At 34.1% G+C, this 22,855-nt stretch overlaps 1 protein-coding gene across 4 annotated transcripts in view; it reads left to right on the forward strand.

Moving 5' to 3' along the window:
• Positions 1-18,812, forward strand: part of LOC148942664 (activating signal cointegrator 1) — a 77,945-nt gene extending 59,133 nt beyond the window's left edge. For all 4 annotated transcript variants that reach the window (XM_089102816.1, XM_089102815.1, XM_089102817.1 and 1 more), the window contains 6 exons: positions 2,967-3,130; positions 4,414-4,556; positions 6,075-6,241; positions 9,957-10,078; positions 16,193-16,387; positions 18,492-18,812. In XM_089102816.1, the coding sequence (XP_088958942.1) occupies positions 2,967-3,130; positions 4,414-4,556; positions 6,075-6,241; positions 9,957-10,078; positions 16,193-16,387; positions 18,492-18,553 (853 nt within the window). In that variant the 3' untranslated portion in view covers positions 18,554-18,812. The remainder of the gene's footprint in view (positions 1-2,966; positions 3,131-4,413; positions 4,557-6,074; positions 6,242-9,956; positions 10,079-16,192; positions 16,388-18,491) is intronic.
• Positions 18,813-22,855: the final 4,043 nt, after the last annotated feature.

The raw sequence follows: 22,855 nt of genomic DNA on the forward strand, positions 1-22,855 counted from the left end.
AATAATGGTAATTATTTAGTAGTGATAGTAAAACTTGATAATAGTAATTTTTAAATTAAAGAATAGTAAAAAATTTTTAGTATTTTTTTTTTAAGTTCTATTACCATCAATTCCACAGAACGAAACTCCAAATGTCATTATAAAATATTCGTAGATGTTAAAAATAATGTAACTTAGTATTTTGAATTCTGCATCAAAAGTTGTGATTCTGATACTTTGAAAAGGTTATTATTTTATCTTAGCAAGAAACGTAATGCAGGTCGCAAAAGCAAAAAAAAACTTAAAAAATTACAACTAAATAAGCAGATGAAATAGATTTTTTCCCTTCACGTTTTTGTGTCAATCACTCTTAGTTATAAAAATCAAACGTAAAGTTCTAATAAATGATTGAAAGGTTATTTTCCATTTGTGAAATATTATTCTTGTAAAATATTATTCCTAATATTGTAAAAATATTATTCTTAACGTGAATTGAATTATTTTCCATTTATCTCTAAATTGTTCACTATCAGGAACGAGATCGCTACCGATGTTGCCGGGATGTAAATTTTTATGAATATAGGTATTTTCACACCAAAAAAAAAAAATTCAACGGGCTTTTTTTGCATTGGAGGGTGGTGTATGTTGCACCTTTGTGGGATGTATATAATTTTTGCACCAAAATAGTGTAAATATTTTGATGAAACATAATTTCAAGTTTTTGTTTTTTCGTAAGAACGTGGAACTTTTCTATCAGTATCCTGCCTTTTTATCAAATTCTTTCCTTTGAGAAGGAGAGGGGCTCAATATTACCGAGGATGACTCAGAATTTTGCGACTTCTCCTTTATTAGAGGATTTTTTTACTTGTTTGAAAATTGGTTACTCGAAGGTTTTTTTAAGGTTCCTTTGTCTCCAAGAGTTTGAAATTGTCGGCCTCGTAAATAGAGACCTTAAGTGCGTTACGGTTTTCTTACATTATCAACTTGCATCCATAACTTTTTTGACATCTACAGCTTATATTATATTATTTTCTTAAGCAGTAAGATCAGCTTTTCCTATGCTACCGATTTGTTTTATTGCGAGAAAGTGGTTAGGGTCTTACCTCTTACCTCTACAGTTTTACTCAGTGCGTTTTAGAACATTAAGCATACATTATTATTATCATTTAATATCTTGAGAAAAGCTGTGCCTTTATTTTGATGTTGAGAAGACGATTGGATCTGCTTTTAATTACCGAGATGGGATTACTTTAGCTGATTCACCGCAAAGTACTGGTGGAATTTTACATATTTAGGGAGTGGACGAAATGTGTGTAAGACTTTAAGGTTCGGTATCGAACAACGGTTAAGGGGACTCGATACTATAAAGAATCAACCATTATAAAGAATCTCGTACATTATAAACGTTTTTAGTTTGTATGGCTAAACTATTTAGAATTGGTTGGGCGGTGTCGTCATAACTTGTAGGGCTTGGATAAGCGATCCGAATAAAAGGCAGAAAACTAGAAGTCGGCATCTACTTTCCCTGGAATCTTAGAAAAACCTTGTAACTTTTCTTGTTTTGTGCCAGAGATAGAGATATTTAATTTTAGGGAAACTTATATTATTAGGAAGTGTAAATTTTGTTTTATCGATGAAACGGAGCTGAATTTTCTTTATAAAAGTCAGGAAAGGGTTGTCCCTAAAAATATTTTAGTATACCTGATACGAAAATTCCAAAAAATTACCTCAAAAGAAATGTCATTGGATCAATTTGATAGCTCTTCGAATTTTCTGTGGTTCAACCCGCTGTTGTTGAAGACTTTGCCGACACAATTCCATTGCCTTTTCAATCAAATTCCATATTCAAATCACAACTTCTCAATATGTTTCAATGAAAAGGAGTCCCCTGGAAAAATTCGCTAATGAACCCTTTTCCTTTGAGACAGTCAGCCGACGTTGTGGCTCATAAAATGATGTTTAAGGTATCGAATCCTCTTAAATAAAACGCCCGCATCGCGCATGCTTCCTTTTTCTTAACAATATTTACTAAATCTAATAGTTAGAAATAGCTGAGGGCAGCACTTTCAAGCCCTTAAGAAAAAGCAAAAATGGCATTTAATAACAGAAATGGCAGAAATACCTAATCTGAAATCCTAATCAATCCTGGAATCTTTGAATGTTTTAATACTGGAAATGGAGTAGAGTTCTATAGTCTATCCCAGAGAGAAATTTTTGGATACTTTTGCCAAGATATCAATTTGTGCCTTATAGTGGAAAGCTCTTGCAGCTTTGTAGCTGTCAATCAGACTGGCAGTAGTCTCTAGCTAAAGTTTTCCACCATTAAATGTTATTTTTGCATGCTTCCACGGGTCTGAAGGTGATCTCTCCACCATTTCAAGCCATCTCTGTTCTGATTTTGGTTGAGTTTGTCACTTCGTTTTCTTTTGCATTACAAGCTAAAACAGTAGGTTGGTAATTAAGCATATTTCTTAAACTTTAGTTTTTCTCTCACTGCTAAAGAAATTAGAGCTTGTTATTTGTCAGTTTCTTAAAGGAAACAATCCAGCATTTCGAAGTTCTCTAGCGTTCTTGTTTCTCTGAGCTTTACTATTAAGACCAAAGAGTGCGGGTAGCTTATAAGGATGGAAACTGGCGGTAGTGTAGCCAAAAATCTGTCAAGGCCATCTAGCCTTTGGTGACAGTTGGCGTATTCTCCAGTATAATAATCAGAGTAATCAATCTATTTAGTGTAACTGCTAAGATTATGATAGTAATCGGTTTCCAATTTCAGTTCCTGACAAAACAAAAACGAGTTCAAAGCTTGAAAAAAGGTCAATGGTAACCAGATGCTAGATGGCATTGTCAATTTTTGTTGACACTGGCGCCAGTTTCCACCTTCTAAAAGTTGCCCATACTCTTTGGTTAAGACTGTCATTTAACCATGGGAGCCATTGGTTTGCGTAAGTCATAATAAAGGTTTAATCCCAATTTATTTATTTTTTTAGTGAGAGGCGTACTCATGTTATTGATGACGAAAGTGACTACTATTCATCCAGAAATAAATGGCTCTCGGCTTCAGAGAGAGCTAAAATAGAAAAACGTGAAAAAGAAATTCAGGAGCTGAGATATGGACCGAAAAAAGCAATGAAATTAACCATAGATTTTGCAGGTATTCTCTTTCATCATAGGGACTTAATGAGTTCTTAATCCTAAGAGGATGTATTCCTGATAGTCAGTAATCTTTTTCTCTTTTTTCTTTGTGTTACTCTGACGTTTAATTGGTCCTCGCAACTAAAGTAATTTTCTGGAAAGCGATTTTAGATTTTCAGATTCAATCGGATTTTATCATTAAAATAAATAAACATAAATTATACTTCTCTATGCAAAACCCGCACGGTGAGTCCCTTAAACTTAACAAATTCTCTTAATCACGCTTTGTTACTCTCGGTTCACTCTTCAGCACGACCACTCCCTCATTAAAACAATTATAATTATTAAACAACAATATAATATAATATATAATATTTAATTAAACAATTTATTAAACAATCAATAAAATAATTTATTCCCCTCTTCTTTCCTCCCCGAAAGGACAGCCATCTCGGCCTTACAAAATTACAATAATAGTAATAAAAACGGAGATAATGATGTTAATTATCAAATACCTAAATGTTTAAACAAATTTTAATTATTAATTAACTCTATTTATTAAAAGTCAATCGGAAAATTTCTTTAATTATTTTTAAAAGACCCAAGGGAGTTCCAATATCTCAGCTCTTATGGAAGCTTTTTCTATACTTTCGCGCATGCCACATCCAGGGAAAATTCGACCGTATTGTAGGTAGCTGTTCGTCTCACTAGAACGTTTAATGAAGACCTCGTATTCCTAAGATATTGTTCTGGTGCATGCTGGAACAGATTGCGGACCGTTGATGGAAGTAATCCGAAAAAAAAAATTGAAGACGATAAATGAGAAAAAAACAGAGATAGCTGATAAAGAGATTTCTTAAAGTCACTTTTGGGTTGAAAAATCTACCTGAAAAAATATGCCGTTCATCATCTTTCTTTCTCGACTTTTGAACAACTTGTGACGTTAAGAGATAAAAAAAAAAGAGTCTTCTGTCTTACAATTCTTAAACATAAAACTCATTTCAGGCTCTTTATTTCAAATCACATCACAGAATTGCTTTTTGATAGGGTAAATGATTTTGAAACCAAGATTAACACCATGCAAGCACTCGCACATGCATCTAGTGCGGTGGGTCGACGAGAACCGTCAAAGTAAAAAATTGTAGAGGATGGATAAAAAAAAAGTGAGAAATACACATCTTTGGCGCATTATTTCAAAAGTATTGAAAGTACGAAGAATAAGCGCGATTAAAAAAAAAAATAACAAGCAAAGGTCAAATAAAGGAAGAAAAATAAACTTATGTATTATACGGAAATTTTCAGGACGGAGGGTGATAGAAGAACAACCGGAAATACATAAAATCGATTTAGAAGCCGAATTTGGTTCGACATCTGATAAGAAGAAATGGGAAGAAACTTTTTTCGAAGAAGATGAATATCGAGAGAATCAGCTGCCTCGTTTAACAGTAAATGATTTACCGTTTTTTTTTTTTTTTTTTTTTTTTTTTTTTTTTAGATCGAAAAACTAACCTGAATATGTTGTAAATGCTAAACCATAAACGTTATTTAAGTACCCCTTCTGAGTAATTAGAACTCTCTAATTTTGTGTACCAATTCATGAAGGCAATTACATAAGAATCTATTGGGCAGGCTCGGGGGAAAAGGTTCAAAATGAAAAAATATAGGAATCTGAATGAAAAAAAAAGAGATGGCTTTTAAAAAAACCTTAAGGTCTCCTACGTGCGTATTGACCTGGACAGATTAGTTTTATTCCTAGAAGAGTGTCATAAAAGAGGTTGGTCCTGTTGTTGTTAGCCCTGAAATCACAGCCTCAATCAATTACTTTCATATTAGCTATAAGTTTAGTTTCCATTTAATAGATAGTAACTAACATTAACTTATGTTATTATACCGATCACGTGTTGCGTCGTGTTCAATTTTGTGCTGTGGCAAGTCTCCATGTAACCCAACCCTTGTTGAACTCAACCCCGTTCAGTTCAACGTATATAACTCAAACCGTGGTCAACTCAATTTCCATTTAACGCAACTCTCATTCAACTCAACCTTTATATAATTTAAATTCCGTTCAACTCAGCACGCACGTAAGTCAACTCTCACTCAACCCAACCCCAATTTAAATCATCCCCTGTAGCAGGTTAAGTTAGGTTGAATGAGGATTAAGTTAAGCGTGGGTTGAGTTGAGCGAAGGTTAAGTTCAACGTGGGATTTGTTCCACGAAAACCGCTGTGGCAACCTGCCTTTTTCATCCACTATTTGTGGTAGCCAAAGCTACAAAACATTTTTAAAGATAAACGTTTGATATTCATAAAAGGGGTGACACCTGACGATGTGCACTAATATCTGGTTCATATATAGATAGAATTATAGATAGATAGAATGTAGATATAAATAGATAGAATATAGATAGATAGATATAGATATAGATAGACAGATATAGAAAGAATATAGATAGAAATATAGATAGAATTTTTTAAGTTAAGTTCATGTAAAGTGCAGCTCTCTTAATTGACTTTTTGACTAAGCACTTCGTAATGAAAATCCTGTCCTTATGTAGAACAGCTTTTTTTTAAATGGCACTAAAAAAGGCAAATTCAGATGTTGCTAAATTTTCATTCAAACTTATTACGGTATATATCATAGAATTGTTCCTATAGATAGAATTGTTGTTTTGTTAGTAGGAACCTAACTTACACGTTTGAAATTTTGTATCTCTTATCTTTTTCCCCAATATTGGGCAAGTAGAGATTATAACCTTCATTGATGTATAAGTGCTAAGATTTTTTTAGCTTAACTTGAAAATATTCATGTTTCCCAATGTAATAAGATTTACATCCTAATCTTTTTTGTAAATTGTTGTTATTTTTATAGGCAATTTCAGCTCAGAAATAATTCTATTATATAAACATGTGCTCACTGCTACTACTGTAAAGCCTCTTTTTATCATAGAAATATATTATTTGTAGTTTGAGGATTCAGGAATCCTGAAACCAACCAAAGAGAAGCCATTGACTGGCCAAAAAACACCAGTTTCTCGGTTACAGGACAGTGACCTTCAAGTTATGTCAGACGATGGAATGTGCTTATCAATGCACCAGCCCTATGCATCCCTTCTCGTTGCGGGAATCAAAAGGTTAGCTTTTCCATCTTTCTTCGGCATCTATCGATATGTTTCAAAAATTTTATACATCAGCTTTTGTTGTAAGCTTATCAATATTTTTTAAGTTAAGTTCATGTAATGCGCAGCTCTCTTAATTGACTTTTTGACTAAGCACTTCGTAATGAAAATCCTGTCCTTATGTAAAACAATTTTTTTTAAACGGCACTAAAAAATTCAGATGTTGTTGAATTTTCATTCAAACTTATTACGGTATATATCATACATAAAGATGCCCACTCCCCTTATTTGAAATGTTGAAGAATAGCAAAAGTATTGTGTGTTTTGTGGGTACGTTTTTTTTTTACTAAGGAAGATAAAATAATAAGAAAAATAAATTAGACATTGCAGTTAATTCGGTAAGTTAGTTGAAATGGTTTAAGGAAGGAAATTGACACGAAGGAATTTTATTTTACAAACAATTTTTTTTTTAATTTTTTTTTTCAAACAATAGGCTATACGAAAAATGTGGTTCAATACCGCTCTCTAGGGCTATAATGAAAGATAGGTTGAGGTGGCTAGGGCACGTTGTGCGTATGAAGGATGACAGATTGCCGAATGTTGCTCTTTTCGGCCAACCGTCTAGGGATAAAAGGGAAACAGGTCGTCCTCGTCTGGGGTAGGAGGACGTCATAAAGAAAGATTTAAAGGAAATGGGAACTTCGTGGGCGAGTATAAAAAGGGAGGCTTTGAATAGATTGGGATGGAGGAGGAGCGTGCGTAGCTGTGTTGGCCTCAGGCAACTTGGTGTTGCGGTGAGTTGTTAGTAGTAGTAGTAGTTCAAAGTAGGCTTCACTTTATCGTGGTTGTGTTTCAATGTCTTATCAATGTCTCAATGTTTTAATCAAGGCCGTATCCAGGGGGGGGGCTACCCGTTTTTAACCCCCCCCCCCCGAAATTTTTGACCTATTCGAAAATAAGTCAAAAATTTGTAAAACCTAGGTAAAAATCATTAAAATTATTCGAAAACTTATTCAAAAATTATTAAACCCCCCCCCCCCCCCAAAAAAAAATCCTGGATCCGCTCTTGGTTTTAATGTTTCAATGTCTCAGTCTTTCAATGTCTTAAGGAATCGATACTAATTTCTACACTAAGGTTACTGACATGTGTCAACCGCAAAATAGTTAAGTCATCTACAGCCTTGAAAATATATTAGTTATTGCTCATAACACTAATATAAATTATCAGAATGGATAAAGGACCTCATTTTTCTCCTTGCGTAGACCCACAAAAACGTACCGGCAAAGTTAGATTTATGTCTGTTTTGAAGAAAAATACAGTGCTCTCTATCAGATAGGAAACTGGCTAGAATTCTCTCAGTAAACTTTATATTGGTAAGCATAGTGCTTATTTATTCTTTAAGCAAAATGCTCCGTTCCATTTTTTTTTACAAATATGGGGCGGTTTAAATCAAATATGATGCAAATGCAGCCCATGAATAAAGACGTATTAGATAAATGTTTCTTCCTTTCCTAGTTATTTCCTTTAAACAGTGGGCTTGACCTGGCCAATCATGTGGGACTTAAACGAGTGGTTAAAGCTAACATTCCTCTAAATTACTTTTACAATTAGAGTCTAGTTCATATTTGAGAGATTACATCATCAGAAGAGACTAGAGTATACCGTGTTTTAGTTCAGAACTAGTGGATCAAGTTGAAAATGATTTTTTTTTTGGGGGGGGGGTAAAGAGAATTATAATTTTGTGTGTGGCGTAAAGGGAGAAAATGATTGTGTTTTGTCCTCGCAAATTGTATGTGTTAAATTTTTTATGCTTATCTTCTGAATGGCTCTTTAGATTGTTTAATATAGTTAATATAGTTTATAGTTAATATAGTTAATATAATATAGTTATATATAGTATAGTTATATATAGTTATATATAATATAGTTAATATAGTTTAATATAGTTAATATAGTTAATATAATATAGTTAATATAGTTTAATATAGTTGAAGTGTCTTTGACTGTGTTTTTCCTCCTTTTTCACCTTTTTCAGTAAGAACTAAAAATTCAAACAAAATATAATCTTCTTGTGTAATTTTTTTTTTACAATTCTGGATGGTACTCGTAGTCAGTATGTAATAAGCAGGGCTATTACTCCAGTAGAAGGATATATACTGTTTTTTCAGCAAAAAGGTTTACCTGAGGGAAGAAATTTCTGTCTCTGAATAAATTTTGGCCGTATTGCATGTCTTTTCAATCCACACTATTCTTTGGTGAATTTTTCTCTGTTAGAATGTTTTTTTTGAACTTGCTGTTTAAGTTTATGAATGCTCATTATGAAGGTTCATAAATTCATTTTGGCTTTTCTTAAAAAGAACGTAAGAACTATAACAGAGTATCTCTGTAAGCTATAGAATTACGAAACGATTAAAAGCTTGCCTTCTTCGTATGAATATAAATAAAAAATATGTTAGCTTTTGTCTTGGCTCTCTATAGTTTTCAAACTGTGTATCTTCTCTTTTTTCGGGCCAGATGTTTTTCATTCTACTGTATCCTTAATGTGGAAAAAAAAAACTGAATTTGAAGTAATCTGAATAACCTGAAAAACAAGTTTGAAAATGTGAAATTAAATTATAGTTGACTCAGAAACTTGTTGAAAATAATTCCCATGTCAAAAAGTAAAATATCTTTTTATTTTGTTATCTTCAGGAAAAGGATACTGTAGAATTTGTAGATTGGCAAGATAAAAATAAACTGATATTTAGTGCAAAACAAAAGCTTCTTTGGGTCGTGGCAAAAAAATGTTTACACATAAAATCATAACATGTGGTAATAACACATTTAACAATGACAAAACATAGTGTATAACAATTTCACAACAATTACAAAAACAAAACTTAAATAATAAGGCACATGATACAATTAAAATAACTCACGTAATTACATATAATGTTGCTCAATTAATAGAGGTAAACAGATAGATATTTAATGCTTTAAAGCCACGTGGAACATGGCACCAAAAAGAAAAATAACAAGCAATGAAACTTCTCACACACATTCAACAATATTTCCGGCACTAACCCCCCCCCCCCTCGCCCCTTACAAAATGTCTCTCTATTGGTCATTCACAATTTGATATATTTTTCAGTTTTTTTATTGTCCCATAAACTTCATAACCCAAATATATTGTCAGTGCAATTGTCAATATGCTTTTAATACTTATAGTTCTATAGTTCATAACTATAATTAACTTGAACTATAATACTATAGTTCAATGCTTAATTACTTATAGTTCTTAAAATATGTTCAATTTATTCCAATATATTATTAGGTTATTCTATACTAATATGAATTACCAGCCTCAGTAGTGTGGCTCCCATTGATAGGGTCCGTTTTATAGCACATACTTTCTAGGTGCTTGTGTCGATGCGTGGGGGTAAAGATAACTTCAGTCTTGAGGAAAGGCTAGAGTGACACTCAACGTGCTTTTTAAAAACTATGGGCTCAAATATCACTATCCCGAAATGGTGTCATCGAAATGGTGTCCTCCTTGACTCTTCCCGTCAACTTGAATCAGTCGTACTAGTTTCATTCTAGCTTTGCCGTGTTTAGTCGGAAAAACTCTGAATCTGAATGCTTATCAGTAATTTTTGCTAAAGGGCAAGCATAATATATTTGAAAGTGAAAGACCTAATGGCTAATGAACTTATTAATTATTATGTATATTACCTGTTATTCATTTTCCAGGCATGAAGGTAGGACATGGTACTCAACCCATAGAGGGCGACTTTGGATCGCATCTGCTGTTAAAGCTCCGACTCAACAAGAAATCAAAGAGTTGGAAAACCTTTATAGACATATTCTTAAAGGTAATATTGCGTTGAGAAATTATCAAAATCAATTCCATCTGATATTAAGAAATACCCGAAAAAAAAAATCGAGTTAAAATATTCCTTTAGTTGCTTTCTTTTTATCTTTAATGAATATGTAATGAGAGGAATATGCTATTGTATGTAATGCAATCCCAGTTTTTTGCTCATTACCCGACATTAATTCTCGTTAAGTGAAAAAGAAAAAATCTTAATGAAGCGAATTGTTTATTGAATTGTTTAACACGCGTGAGCAGCGTGAAGCGTTAAAGTCACCTGTGGCGACTTCGTTTTCAAAATTTTGTAGGATTATGTCTCTGCTATTGCTTGAAGCCAGAGCTGTCAGTTCCTCAAAATCTTGAAAACGTTATGGTCACATTTTTACCAACAAAAAAAAGCTAACGAAAAAAAAAAATTCTGGCACGTTCCTTAAAGATGGTCTTTAAGTACGCTGTACTCTTAAAACCAACTTTAATCTCCATATCCTGACATTCAACCAATGGTATCAGTTTTAAAATGCTCCATATATTAAATGTCAGGCTCCGAAAATATAAAAGTCGGATGGGATATTTTGCTAATCCTGAAGTTGCAGGCTACTTTGCCTCAATATATAACACGCATTAATTATTTTATATCTTTGATGTTAAGAACAATTTTATTTTATGTCTATCACTGACTGACTGCCACCTGCAAGTTTTACTAATAATTGCTTAACTACGTCATCGTGATGCAGTGTTTTGTAGAAAATCATTGCATGTTTTTGATTCAAACCAGATGCAAGGTATAACATGCATGGGTTTTGAAGGGGCAGTTATCCAACTTTGATTTTCTAGTTAAATAGATTGAACACCCTTGCTTGGCTCCTTTTCAAAAGAGGTGCAGCAGAACTCTCGTTCTGCTAGAAAGTTGACAATGGAAAGGGTGAGAAAAGAGTGTTGAAGAATCGAAGGAGCCACTTTCACTCTGGCCCTCTGTCAATGTGGATTTTAAATCCTTCCATGATTCCCATTCAAACAAGATATGGCGTGCCTATCTTTCTCCTAAAATCTTGGTCGGGAAACAGGGGTGCTGTTCGAAGCATCATATGCCTATTTTGTTCCCCCAAGTCATGAATATTGAAAATCATTTTGTGTTGTCGATTTCAGCGAGATGCTACATACCTATCTTTCTGCAAAAAAGTTGGCCCGATAGAAGCGTTGGGTAGTGGATGGGTAATGGGCCCAGTTTGGTCCTCCAGTTATACAGATTAGAAATTTTTGCGTGATTTTTTCGGTCAAAAAAGGTGCAACATGCCTATCTTTATGCTATATAGCTGGTAGAGTTGCCGGCTATAATTTTTTGAGGGATAAGACCCAATTTTCGTCCCTCAATGTCCTACACTGAAACTTTTGTAAATCAGCGTTATAATGAGCGTTCGAGGAGAGGGAGGGGGAGTGCCACTAATGCAGTTTGACTCTTCAACCATAGAAATAAAAATCCTTTTATGAGTCGGGGTAAAAAAAGTGCATCGTGCCAACCTTTTTGCCAAAAATAGGGATGGGAGGTGGTGATAGAGAGTCATGGGTTTAGTTTTGCCTTCTCTAACACAGTTTGACTCTTCAACTGTAGCTATAAAAATCCTTTTATGAGTCGGGGTAAAAAAAAAAGTGCATCGTGCCAACCTTTTTGCCAAAAAAAGGGATGGGAGGGGGTGATAGAGAGTCATGGGTTTAGTTTTGCCTCTTCTAACACTGTTTGACTCTTCAACTGTAGAAATAAAAAACATTTTATGAGTCGCGGTAAAAAAGAAAAAGTGAATCGTACCAACCTTTTTGCCAAAAAAAGGGATGGGAAGGGGCGATAGAGAGTCATGGGTTTAGTTTTGCCTCCTCTAACACACTTTGACTCTTCAACTGTAGAAATAAAAATCATTTTATGAGTTGGGGTAAAAGAAAAGTGCATCGTGCCAACCTTTTAGCCAAAAATAGGGATGGGAAGGGGTGATAGAAAGTCATGGGTTTAGTTTTGCCTCCTCTAACACAGTTTGACTCTTCAACTGTAGAAATAAAAATCCTTTTATGAGTCGGGGTAAAAAAAAAGTGCAACGTTCCAACCTTTTTGCCAAAGATAGGGATGGGAGGGGGTGATAGAGAGTCATGGGTTTAGTTTTGCCTCCTCTAACACAGTTTGACTCTTCAACTGTAGAAATAAAAATCTTTTTATGAGTTGGGGTATAAAAAAAGTGCATCGTGCCAAAATTTTTGCCAAAAATAGGGAGAGGAGGGGGTGATGGAGAGTCATGGGTTTAGTTTTTCATCCTCTATCTTCAACTGTAGAAATAAAAATCCGTTTATGAGTCGGGGTAAAAAAAAAAGTGAATCGTGCCAACCTTTTTGCCAAAAATAGGGATGGGAGGGGGTGATAGAGAGTCATGGGCTTAGTTTTGCCTCCTCTAACACAGTTTGACTCTTCAACTGTAGAGATAAAAATCCTTTTATGAGTCGGGGTAAAAAAAAGTGCATCGTGCCAACCTTTTAGCCAAAAATAGGGATGGGAGGGGGTGATAGAGAGTCATGGGTTTAGTTTTGCCTCCTCTAACACAGTTTGACTCTTCAACTGTAGAAATAAAAAACATTTTATGAGTCGGGGTAAAAAAAAATGCATCGTGCCAACCTTTTTGCCAAAAATAGGGATGGGAGGGGGTGATTGAGAGTCATGGGCTTAGTTTTGCCTCCTCTAACACAGTTTGACTCTTCAACTGTAGAGATAAAAATCCTTTTATGAGTCGGGGTAAAAAAAGCTGCATCGTGCCAACCTTTTTGCCAAAGATAGGGATGGGAGGGGGTGATAAAGAGTCATGGGTTTAGTTTTGCCTCCTCTAACAAAGTTTGACTCTTCAACTGTAGAAATAAAAATCCTTTTATGAGTCGGGGTAAAAGAAAAGTGCATCGTGCCAACCTTTTAGCCAAAAATAGGGATGGGAAGGGGTGATAGACAGTCATGGGTTTAGTTTTGCCTCCTCTAACACAGTTTGACTCTTCAACTGTAGAAATAAAAATCCTTTTATGAGTCGGGGTAAAAAAAGTGCATCGTGCCAACCTTTTTGCCAAAGATAGGGATGGGAGGGGGTGATAGACAGTCATGGGTTTAGTTTTGCCTCCTCTAACACAGTTTGACTCTTCAATTGTAGAAATAAAAATCTTTTTATGAGTCGGGGTAGAAAAAAAGTGCATCGTGCCAAACTTTTTGCCAAAAATAGGGATTGGAGGGGGTGATAGAGAGTCAAGGGTTTAGTTTTGCCTCCTCTATCTTCAACTGTAGAAATAAAAATCCGTTTATGAGTCGGGGTAAAAAAAAAAGTGTATCGTGCCAACCTTTTTGCCAAAAATAGGGATGGGAGGGGGTGATAGAGAGTCATGGGTTTAGTTTTGCCTCCTGTAACTCACTTTGACTCTTCAACTGTAGAAATGGAAATCCTTTTACGAATGGTTAAAAAAAGTGAAATATGCCGACCTTTTTAGCAAAAGTGGGAATGGGAGGTAGTGATAGTCACCGGTTTTAAATTGCCCCCAATTGGTTTTCAGCGACGAATCAGATATCACCTTGTTTTTGAGCAAAGTCGTTATCCAATTTTTTCCGGTGTTTACCACAACGACATTTTACCTCAAAATTCAAAAATATTTTATTTCGTGAATCCATTTTGTTGCAAATTCGATGAAGTATACATTCATCAGCTTTAAGATGAGACTTGATCATTGTTAAGAAGAAAATTGTATCATTTCTGGTAAAAAAAAATGGTTTCTTGCTGTGGGAAAACTTTCTAGTATCACTACTAAAAAAGGAAAATTGTCAATTTCTTTTGCAATGAGAGAACTATCGAATCTTTGGAAACTGCTTCTATACCTTAGTTCCAAACACAAAAAATGAAGTCATGAACTTAACAGAATCAGATTGAAATGGCTTGTGAAAGTAGATGGTAGCACTTTCTGATCCCTGGCCCTTTTTTTGATGTCATTAAGTTTTCTGTTTACTATTTCAAGAAAGTATTGTAGTAGTGGGACCAGGAAACTGTTGCACATCATTGGCACTTCGAAATTCTAATTTTAACTTCCAGTTGCAAATCCTGCAAAAGCTGGTTATCTGCTTGTTTGAACAGAGTTTTCAAAGAGTTTGTGATAATAAATTGTAAGTAATAAACTAAAAACCGTAAAGAAAGTTAACACAAAATTACAGTTTTGATGACCTGTGACCCCTCAGAAAAATTTTCTGCAGTATAGATTGTCTATAAAACAGTCAATTTACGAGTGCGGACACATCTTCACCGAAAAAATTAAACAAGTCCTATTGCTCATAAGATCTAAGGCACAATTAAAACCCTAGCTGCTAAATCCTGCACGATTTAAGAGATCCAATAAGCCAATGATGTATATTCACGATAAAATATAGCCCTTTCCTCAAATAGACCTGGTTTAGCCCGGGCAACAGCAAAACTTTCGCTGTTGACCAAGTTTTGCTGAAGGGATTCTGCCAGCCAGCCTTGCATTTAGACTGATGGAAAGAAGTAAAGTTTTACTAATGCTTTATTGAAGGCATTTTTGAGTGAAACAAATCAAAGCAAGCGGATAATTGCAAGTTTTTTAGTTACCAATTGGCTTTCAAAACATTTGAAATGAAAACCGTAATATTTGAAGCAAATACACCCAAATAAGCGTTTCCATTGTTGAAGCTTCGTGAAAAAACACTTTTTTCTCAGCTCCATTGGCCTTTTGTTACAACATTTGCTCTTGAAGTATCGGGGAAATAATCCAACTTTAGCGTTAAGAGCAAAAGGCCGAGGGGAGGGAGCAGGGGTAATCTCCTTATATACAGAATAACTTCCGTTAGTTTTAAGCGTTAATGTTACTTTTCATTTAAAAAAAGTTATTTTTGATTTAATTTTCATTTGTTTTTAGTACCTCATCCAAGTTTAGGTTCAAGATCATTGTTACAAGCTTCATCCTATTCTTCTCCATGTACATGTTCATCCAAATGAAGGGAGTGAAACTTCAAATCCTGATTCATAAGTGAAAGTCTGAACATTTGGGTCTAAAAATACTCCTTTTAGGCTTTAGGTATTAGCACCTTTATTGTGTATAAACTGTACGTATCTTTAGGAGCGAGTGCATCACCGTGTGGTACTATAGCGTCTGTAACTGGGGAACTTTTGACAATTCTAAGCCGATTGGCAATCTCAGAATTTTCACTAAAGTGTATTTTAGACCTCTCCAGACCAAAGTTGTTGTTATACGCTAGAAAAAGCGGAAATCGCCCCATTTTTAGGTACGATCTCTTTTGCTACTTACTAAGGGCACTTCAGTTTCTAACTTTTGTCCCAATTATACCTTTTCCATTATTCAAGGACTACTTGTTTAATACAGTCACCTGAAAAAGAAAAAAAAATCATTCGCGAATATCTTTCTCAAAAAGAACACAAAATAAATCGTTTTCGTAGTTAGGGGCTAGAATCCTCGTTACTTGTTAATTACACAGAACACACCCAAGAAGTGAAGTTAGGTTAACCCTAATGAAATATACCATACCAAAATAGGTTGAAAATATAATACTTTATTAACAAAATTATGGGAACTACCTCACAAAATTGTGGAAAGCAAAAGGCCCAGAATGCATTATATTTACCTAACATAACCTAACCTAACAAAAATACCAACTCTATATATTGAATATTTAATTAAAATATACCTACAAAGTACTTTTTCCACTGGGCCTAAGCTAATTGTCTCTTAATACAGATAGCTAAACTGGTTTTGTCAAATCTGGCAGATCAAAGTTCTTGAGTGTGTTCCAAGTAATTGACAAGTACCGAATTCTTTATAATAGTATTTTCTGATATACTGAATATTGACGGCGTAATTTTGATCATAAACACTCTCCTTGCCCCCCCCCCCTTTTTTTCTCCGATTAGTCAAGTTTCCTAAGGCCCAAAACATATAGGTCATAGCTGAAATAGCTCTCCGTGGCATCGGAGGTCTACTTAGAACTGGGAACAAAAGAAATTGCATGGAATTGTTGCTTTTCTGAAACTGTTGGCTTATTGGTTAATAACAACTAACAATAATTTCGATTTTGTTATTGTAGATGAAAATTTGGTGTTTCCTGAAGCTTATCCTACGGGATGCCTCCTTGGTTGTGTTGATGTTTCTGACGTCCTTCCCCAAGAAGAATACAGGAATCGATTCCCAGATGGTGAAAGCGAGTCACCCTATGTGTTTGTTTGTGAGAATCCTCAGGAATTGAAGGTCAAATTTCCAGTCAAGGGAGCTCATAAATTATGTAATGTCTTTTTCTTCTTTGCTTCAGTACAAGGGGTCAGAGGAGAAATGAAATTAAGCATGAGAAAAATAAAAGGAATGAAAAGCAAAAATACCGGTTAATTGAACATTAAAATTAAGAGTAACCCTTCCGGTAAATGTAATAGTTTTAGAATATAATTCTTTGAAAAAACTCAATTGTGGGATAAATATAAGAGCATATATCACTTTAAACTGACAGATTCCATCTATTGGTATGTGTTTATGGATTTTTAGTCTTATTATTAATACAAGAAAAGATGCATGAATAAAAGCGAGTTTTAACAATAAAATATGTTATACAAATAATAAAAATATGTTAAGAGGAGAATAAAATATTGGTCCGGTTTTTTTTTTTTTTTTTTGAACTAGGGTAACAAAATGTAACTTAGAAAAGTTGTCAGTATTTCGCTTACCAAACAGTTCGTGGAAACGAATTGTAAGTAAGGAGCGATGCGGCTCATGAAACTTTAAGGAACAAACTCAACTTTAAGAGTCTCGATAACAATAAATACGTCAAAAGAAATGAATTTTGGTGCTTATTCTACATGTGTGAAACTCAACAAATTCAATGCTTCTCATCAAAATTTATGAGCCTGAGAAATTTTGCCCAATTTCTGAATAAGGGCGGAAACACCCCCAAAAACCTCAAGTGACCTTAATGAAAATCACTCCATCAGATTCAGCATACCAGAGAACCATACTATGGAGGTTTCAAGCTCCTATGCACAAAAATGTGAAATTTTGTATTTTTTGGCCAGGAAAAAGATCACGGATGCGTGTTTATTTTTATTCTTTTTTTTTTCCAGGGGTGATCATATCGAACCAGTGATCACAGAAGATCGGGAGAGGGCTCATTTGAACGGAAATTAAAAGTTTTAGTGCCCTTTTTAAATGACCAAAACTACTGGAGGGTATCTAGCTCCCTTCCCAAGGTCATTTTCCCCCAAAATCACCCGATCCAAATTTTGGGATAGCCATTTTTTCAGCATAGTCGGAAAACTATGTCTTTGAGAATGACTTAATCCCCACAGTCCCCGTGGGAAGGGCTGCAAGTTATGAACTTTGCCCATTGTTTACATGTAGTATTAGTCATTGGGAAGTATTAAATAAAACAAACAAGTTTTTTTAACTGAAAGTAAGGAGCAACATTAAAGCTTAAAACGAACAGAAATTATTACATATATGAGGGGGTTGCCCCCTCCTCAGTACCTCGCTCCTCGCTAAAGTTTGACTTTTTGTTCCAATTATTAAAGAATGACTCCTTATACACAAGGACCGTTTAATTAGAATAATAAGCTTTCTACAAATTTAAAAACACTTTAGCGTGTTTGGAGAAAACAAGCAAAAACAAACAAATAATCACGCATCCGTGATCTTGCTTCTGGCATAAAATTCCAAATTCCACATTTTTATATATAGGAGCCTGAAACCTCTGCAGCTTGAAACCTTCTCTGATATTCTGAATCTCAAGGTGTGATTTTCACTATGATCACTAGACTTCTTATGTGTGTTTCCCCCCTTTTTTCAAAAAATAAGTAAATTTTCTCAGGCTCGTAACTTTTGATGGTTAACATTAAACTTTATTAATCTTATATGTTTGAATAAGCAACAAAATTCGAAACGTTTGATGTATCTATTATTATCAAGACTCTGTTTCTGACTGTTTCGGTTAATATTGAGCCGTGTCACTCCTTACTTACAGTTCGCTACCACAAAATGTTCGATACAGACCTTTTTAGGGGGATCTTTATGATGGGGGGGGGGGCGGGATTTACGTGGGAGGACCTTTTCATGGGAGGAGGAGCCAGATTTTCCAGCACCCTAAAAGAGATCAGTGTAATAGTTGTAGCCAAGGCCTCCTCTTTCTGCACCGTTATTAAAGATAAAAAAAATACTTAAAATAATTTTATTTAGGATTTTCGGCAAGTACCAGAGAAAATCTTTTCGTCAAAGAAATGTCAAAAAATATATATAATCTGCCTTTTGTCACGTGGCTTAGTTACGAAATTTTTCAACTTTCGATGATTTTTATTTGTATCGAATTGAATAAGCCTGAGTATTATTTATAATTTCTTTCTTTTCAGATAAATTACCGCCGCAAATACACCAAGCGGCGAAGAAGTCATTGAGCACTCTGACATACTAAATACAATCCAAGTTATTTATTGTTTTTTTTTTTGTTTTTTTTTTTAAGGAGCAAACACTGTTCAAAATATAAGTTGCTTGTGATGAAGAGCAAATACACTCTAGCCTTCAATTTATTGTGATTACTGTTCATTTAAAGGTGTAGCCTACCTGTCTTATACCCTAATTTAGGCTTTCTAAGATTGAGGCATACGATACCAAAGGAAAGGTTTCATTCATGGATTTACAATTACAAAAAGGATATCCTCCATCCCCCATGAGCCGTTGATGTAAATAACTTACGCGCTTTCTTATGCCCTGGACAAAGTGATGTCATGAGAATATCCTATTGCTAAAATTATGCGTTCTGACTCTGCCAACTTTGTGACAGAACTCTTATATCAAGTCTAAAACAAACAAAAATATTGGCTATTGAACTTTAAATGAAACCCAAAACGAGCAGAAATTAAATAAACAATCATAACAAAACAAACATACAATAGGTACTAATTTAAATGATTCTTAAAACGAGTAAAACTTAAATTGAATATGCAAATCAAGCTTGAAACGAACAAAAATCACTGCAAACAAGGGTTTTGGTATAGCCCCCTTCTCTCACTGTTGAAGTCTAAACCTACTGGGTCATTGGCGCTTTAGTGAAAACTATATATGTCTTGAACAGTCTTAGACAGTACAAATAAAATCAAACTGAATATTGGATATATAATGACATTAATTGCTGAAAGATCTTCAATTAAAGATTTTACTTCACTGTAATTTTTATTTTCATTTTCAATGCTATAATAACTGGAAAAGAAAATATTTGTAATATAATTTGTTTTTAGTAAAGCGCCAATGAGCCAGTAGACTTTAGATTTTTACAGTTAGGGAAGGGGGCAGTATCCAAACTCTTGAACAGTCTTGGAAAGAACTAATGAAATTAAACTGAATATTTTCTATATAATGCTGTAAGCATTAAGCTGAAAGCTCATTCATTGCTCATTAATTGCTGAAAGATATTAATTGCTGAAAGCTCATCGGTTAAAAATTTGACTTTACTGTAATTTTTGTTTATTTTCAATGCCGTAATAAGCACAAAAGAAAATATTTGTAATATGATATTTTCAATAAAGTGCCAATGACGCAATAGGTTTTAGACTTTTACAGGGAGAGAAGGAGGTAAAACCCAAACTCTTGTTTGTAGTGATTTTTGTTCGTTTCAAGCTTGATTTGCATATTCAATTTAAGTTTTACTCGTTTTAAGATTCATTTTATTCATTTATATTAGTACCTATTGTACGTTTGTTTGCTATGATTGTTTATTTAATTTCTCTTCGTTTTGGATTTCATTGATGCTTCAATAGCAATATATTTTTGTTCGTTTTAGACGTGACTTGCATGTTCAATTTAAGCTCGTTTTAAGATTTATTTATTCATTTATATTAGTACCTGTTGTATGTTTTTTTGCGATGATTATTTATTTTATTAATTTAATTTATGGTCGTTTTGAGCTTAAGTTTAATGTGGTCTTTACTTTTCTTTGAAAGGAGGTACATGGGTCAGCTCCCATGATTTTTGCAATAAAATATCGTTTACAAGTTTTTGGGGGAGGGAGTCGGACCATGGAGGGAGGGCGAGGGAGTCAGCTCCCATGATTTTTGGAATAAAACATCTTTGATAAGTTTTTTTCGGGGGGGGGGGAGTCTTGCCATGGAGGGAGTAGCAGGAGTCAGCTTCCATGGTTTTTGGAATAAAGTATCGTTAATAAGTTTTATTGGGGGGAGGTCGAGCCATGGAGGGAGGGCCGGGGGTCAGCTCCCACAATTTTTTGAATAAATTACCGTTCATATTTCGGTGGATATTTTGTTTATTTTTCAGTGGAGGGGAGGGACATGGAGGGAGAACCAGGGGTTAGCTCCCATAATTTATCATTGATAGTTTTTTTCGGGGGAGGGTGGTCTGGCCATGGATGGCCAGGGGTCAGCTCCCATAAGTTTTGGAATAAAATATAGTTAATAAGTTGTTGTTTTTTTAGGGGGTGGGGGAATGGTCGGGCCATGGAAGGCCAGGGGCGAGTTCTCATAATTGTTGGGAGTTCTAGGGGTGAGTTCCATAACAATAATTTGGATTTTTTTTTGGGAGGGGGGGTTGGGTCATGGAGAGAGTGTCAGGGGTCAGCTCCCTTAAACTTTGGATTTTTTTTTTTAATGGGTATTCAAAAAATGTAATCGGATGGATTTGGGGAAAAGAAGGCAGGGGGGGGCTAGTTGCCCTCCAGTCCCTTTTGACTCTTAAAAGGGAACTAGAACTTTCAATATACAATCGGATGAGCCCCTTCCAAAGTTTATACGAACACCCCCTTCATAAAAATCTCATATGCCCCTGGGGCATAATGTACAGCACTTGCCCCCTGGTTCTGGGGGGGGGTGTAAACCCCGGATGCTTTTTTCTATGATCTTTGGTCTATTTTGAACAAAATGACCTCAAAAATTATATCGTCGTATTTGGGGAAACAGAATTGGGGGGGGGGGGGCTATATGCCATCTGATCACTTTTGATTCTTAAAATGACAACTAAAACTTTCAAATTATAATCATTTGAGTCGCCTCTGAAATTTATGTGACCACCTCTTCATAGAAACCTTATATGCCCCGGGGCACAAGTTAGAACCCTTGTCCCAGCTTCTGGGGGGGGGGGGGGTATATTGACCCCATAATTTTGTTATCTGAACGTTGGACTATTTTGAACAAAATGATTGGTTCTGATTGCTCTATTATTTTTCACTAGCCAATTATAAGCAATACTAAATACTGAAGTGACGTTGCCTAATCTCTAAAATAGCGATTTGAGATAACCATTTTATGAATGTTCAGTAGATATTTTAAATTCTTATTAATTGTATCATATTTTATTTTCAGTTGTATAGAAATTTTTGAATGTACTCTGTACGTCACTGACGTAGTAAAAATGTGTAATTTTTGGGGCAGGAATTGCATTGGTTGCCGCAAAACGCATCTATGTAATTGGGTACTAGCACAGAGCTTTTAAAAAATTTGTTACTGGTCCCCCCTCTTCCTTGTAGATTATGAAAATAAGTGTAGTAATAGGGTAGAAAACGCAAATAGTTCTAAGGAGATTCTAACCAATTAGCTACTGGCTGTCAATGGCAAAATATTTGTGACTTTATGTTTGCTAAAAAGAAACTCCAGGACTTGTAAACCTCGAGACAGTTTACCTTGATAAAGAACCTGGTTTTTATTTAAAAAATGATTTTCTTCAATCAATTCTTGAGGGTGTGTTTTTTAAGCCGGCTCAATCTTTCCAGAAGCATTTTTTATTTATAGTATACGGCTTTCAAGTCATTCGTGTGAGAACGAGGATTGAATCTAATAACTATCATCATCTGGCCAAATACGTGTTTCCACCAACCTATTAACAAATTCAGTAACAAATTTACCAACAAATGTGTTAGTAAAATTGTTTAATAACAGAAAATTGTTGCTTAGTATCTTTACTAATTTTCTATTACAAATCAAAGGTGTTGCTGGGGGAAATTTTTGAGGAATGTGGAGTGCGAAATCTGAAAATTCAAAGAGTAACAATCAACCCTATAAGTATCTTTACCTAAGAAATAACTGGACGACTTTTGTATTTCACAGTTGTTGCTTTTATATATATATATATATATATATATATATATATATATATATATATATATATATATAGTTTATATATATATATAGTTTATATATATATATATATATATATATATATTTATATATATATATATTTATATATATATATATATATATATATATATATATATATATATATATATATATATATATATACATATATATATATATATATATATATATATATATATATATATATATATATATATATATATATATATATATATATATATATATATATATATATATATATATATATATATATATATATATATATATATATATACTATCATAGATTTTGAGTTCTAAATACTACGCAAAGTTTTTGTACATATTTGAAGATGTCATTTGTAAATTTAAAGGGAAGTCATATTCTAAAAGAACTGCTGAAAAAAAATGACAATGGTTAGTTACTAATCAATATTTATGTTTCCATGAGCTGATAAAAAGTTATTCAGAACAATGGGCCAAACTACAAATCTCTATTTACATTTCGGAAAAGAAATCTTTTAATCTCAAATTGAAATATTCTTTTCTTTGAAGAGCAGACTTAAATTTTATTTTTTCTCTTAAGTTTTAGGTAAGTTTTATAGCAGGAAAATTAACTCGTTCTTAGTTACAATAAACTT

This window comes from Artemia sp. Qi Xiang Cuo, chromosome 16 (assembly GCF_049724085.1).
Source record: "Artemia sp. Qi Xiang Cuo chromosome 16, ASM4972408v1, whole genome shotgun sequence".
Classification (NCBI taxonomy): domain Eukaryota; kingdom Metazoa; phylum Arthropoda; class Branchiopoda; order Anostraca; family Artemiidae; genus Artemia; species Artemia sp. Qi Xiang Cuo.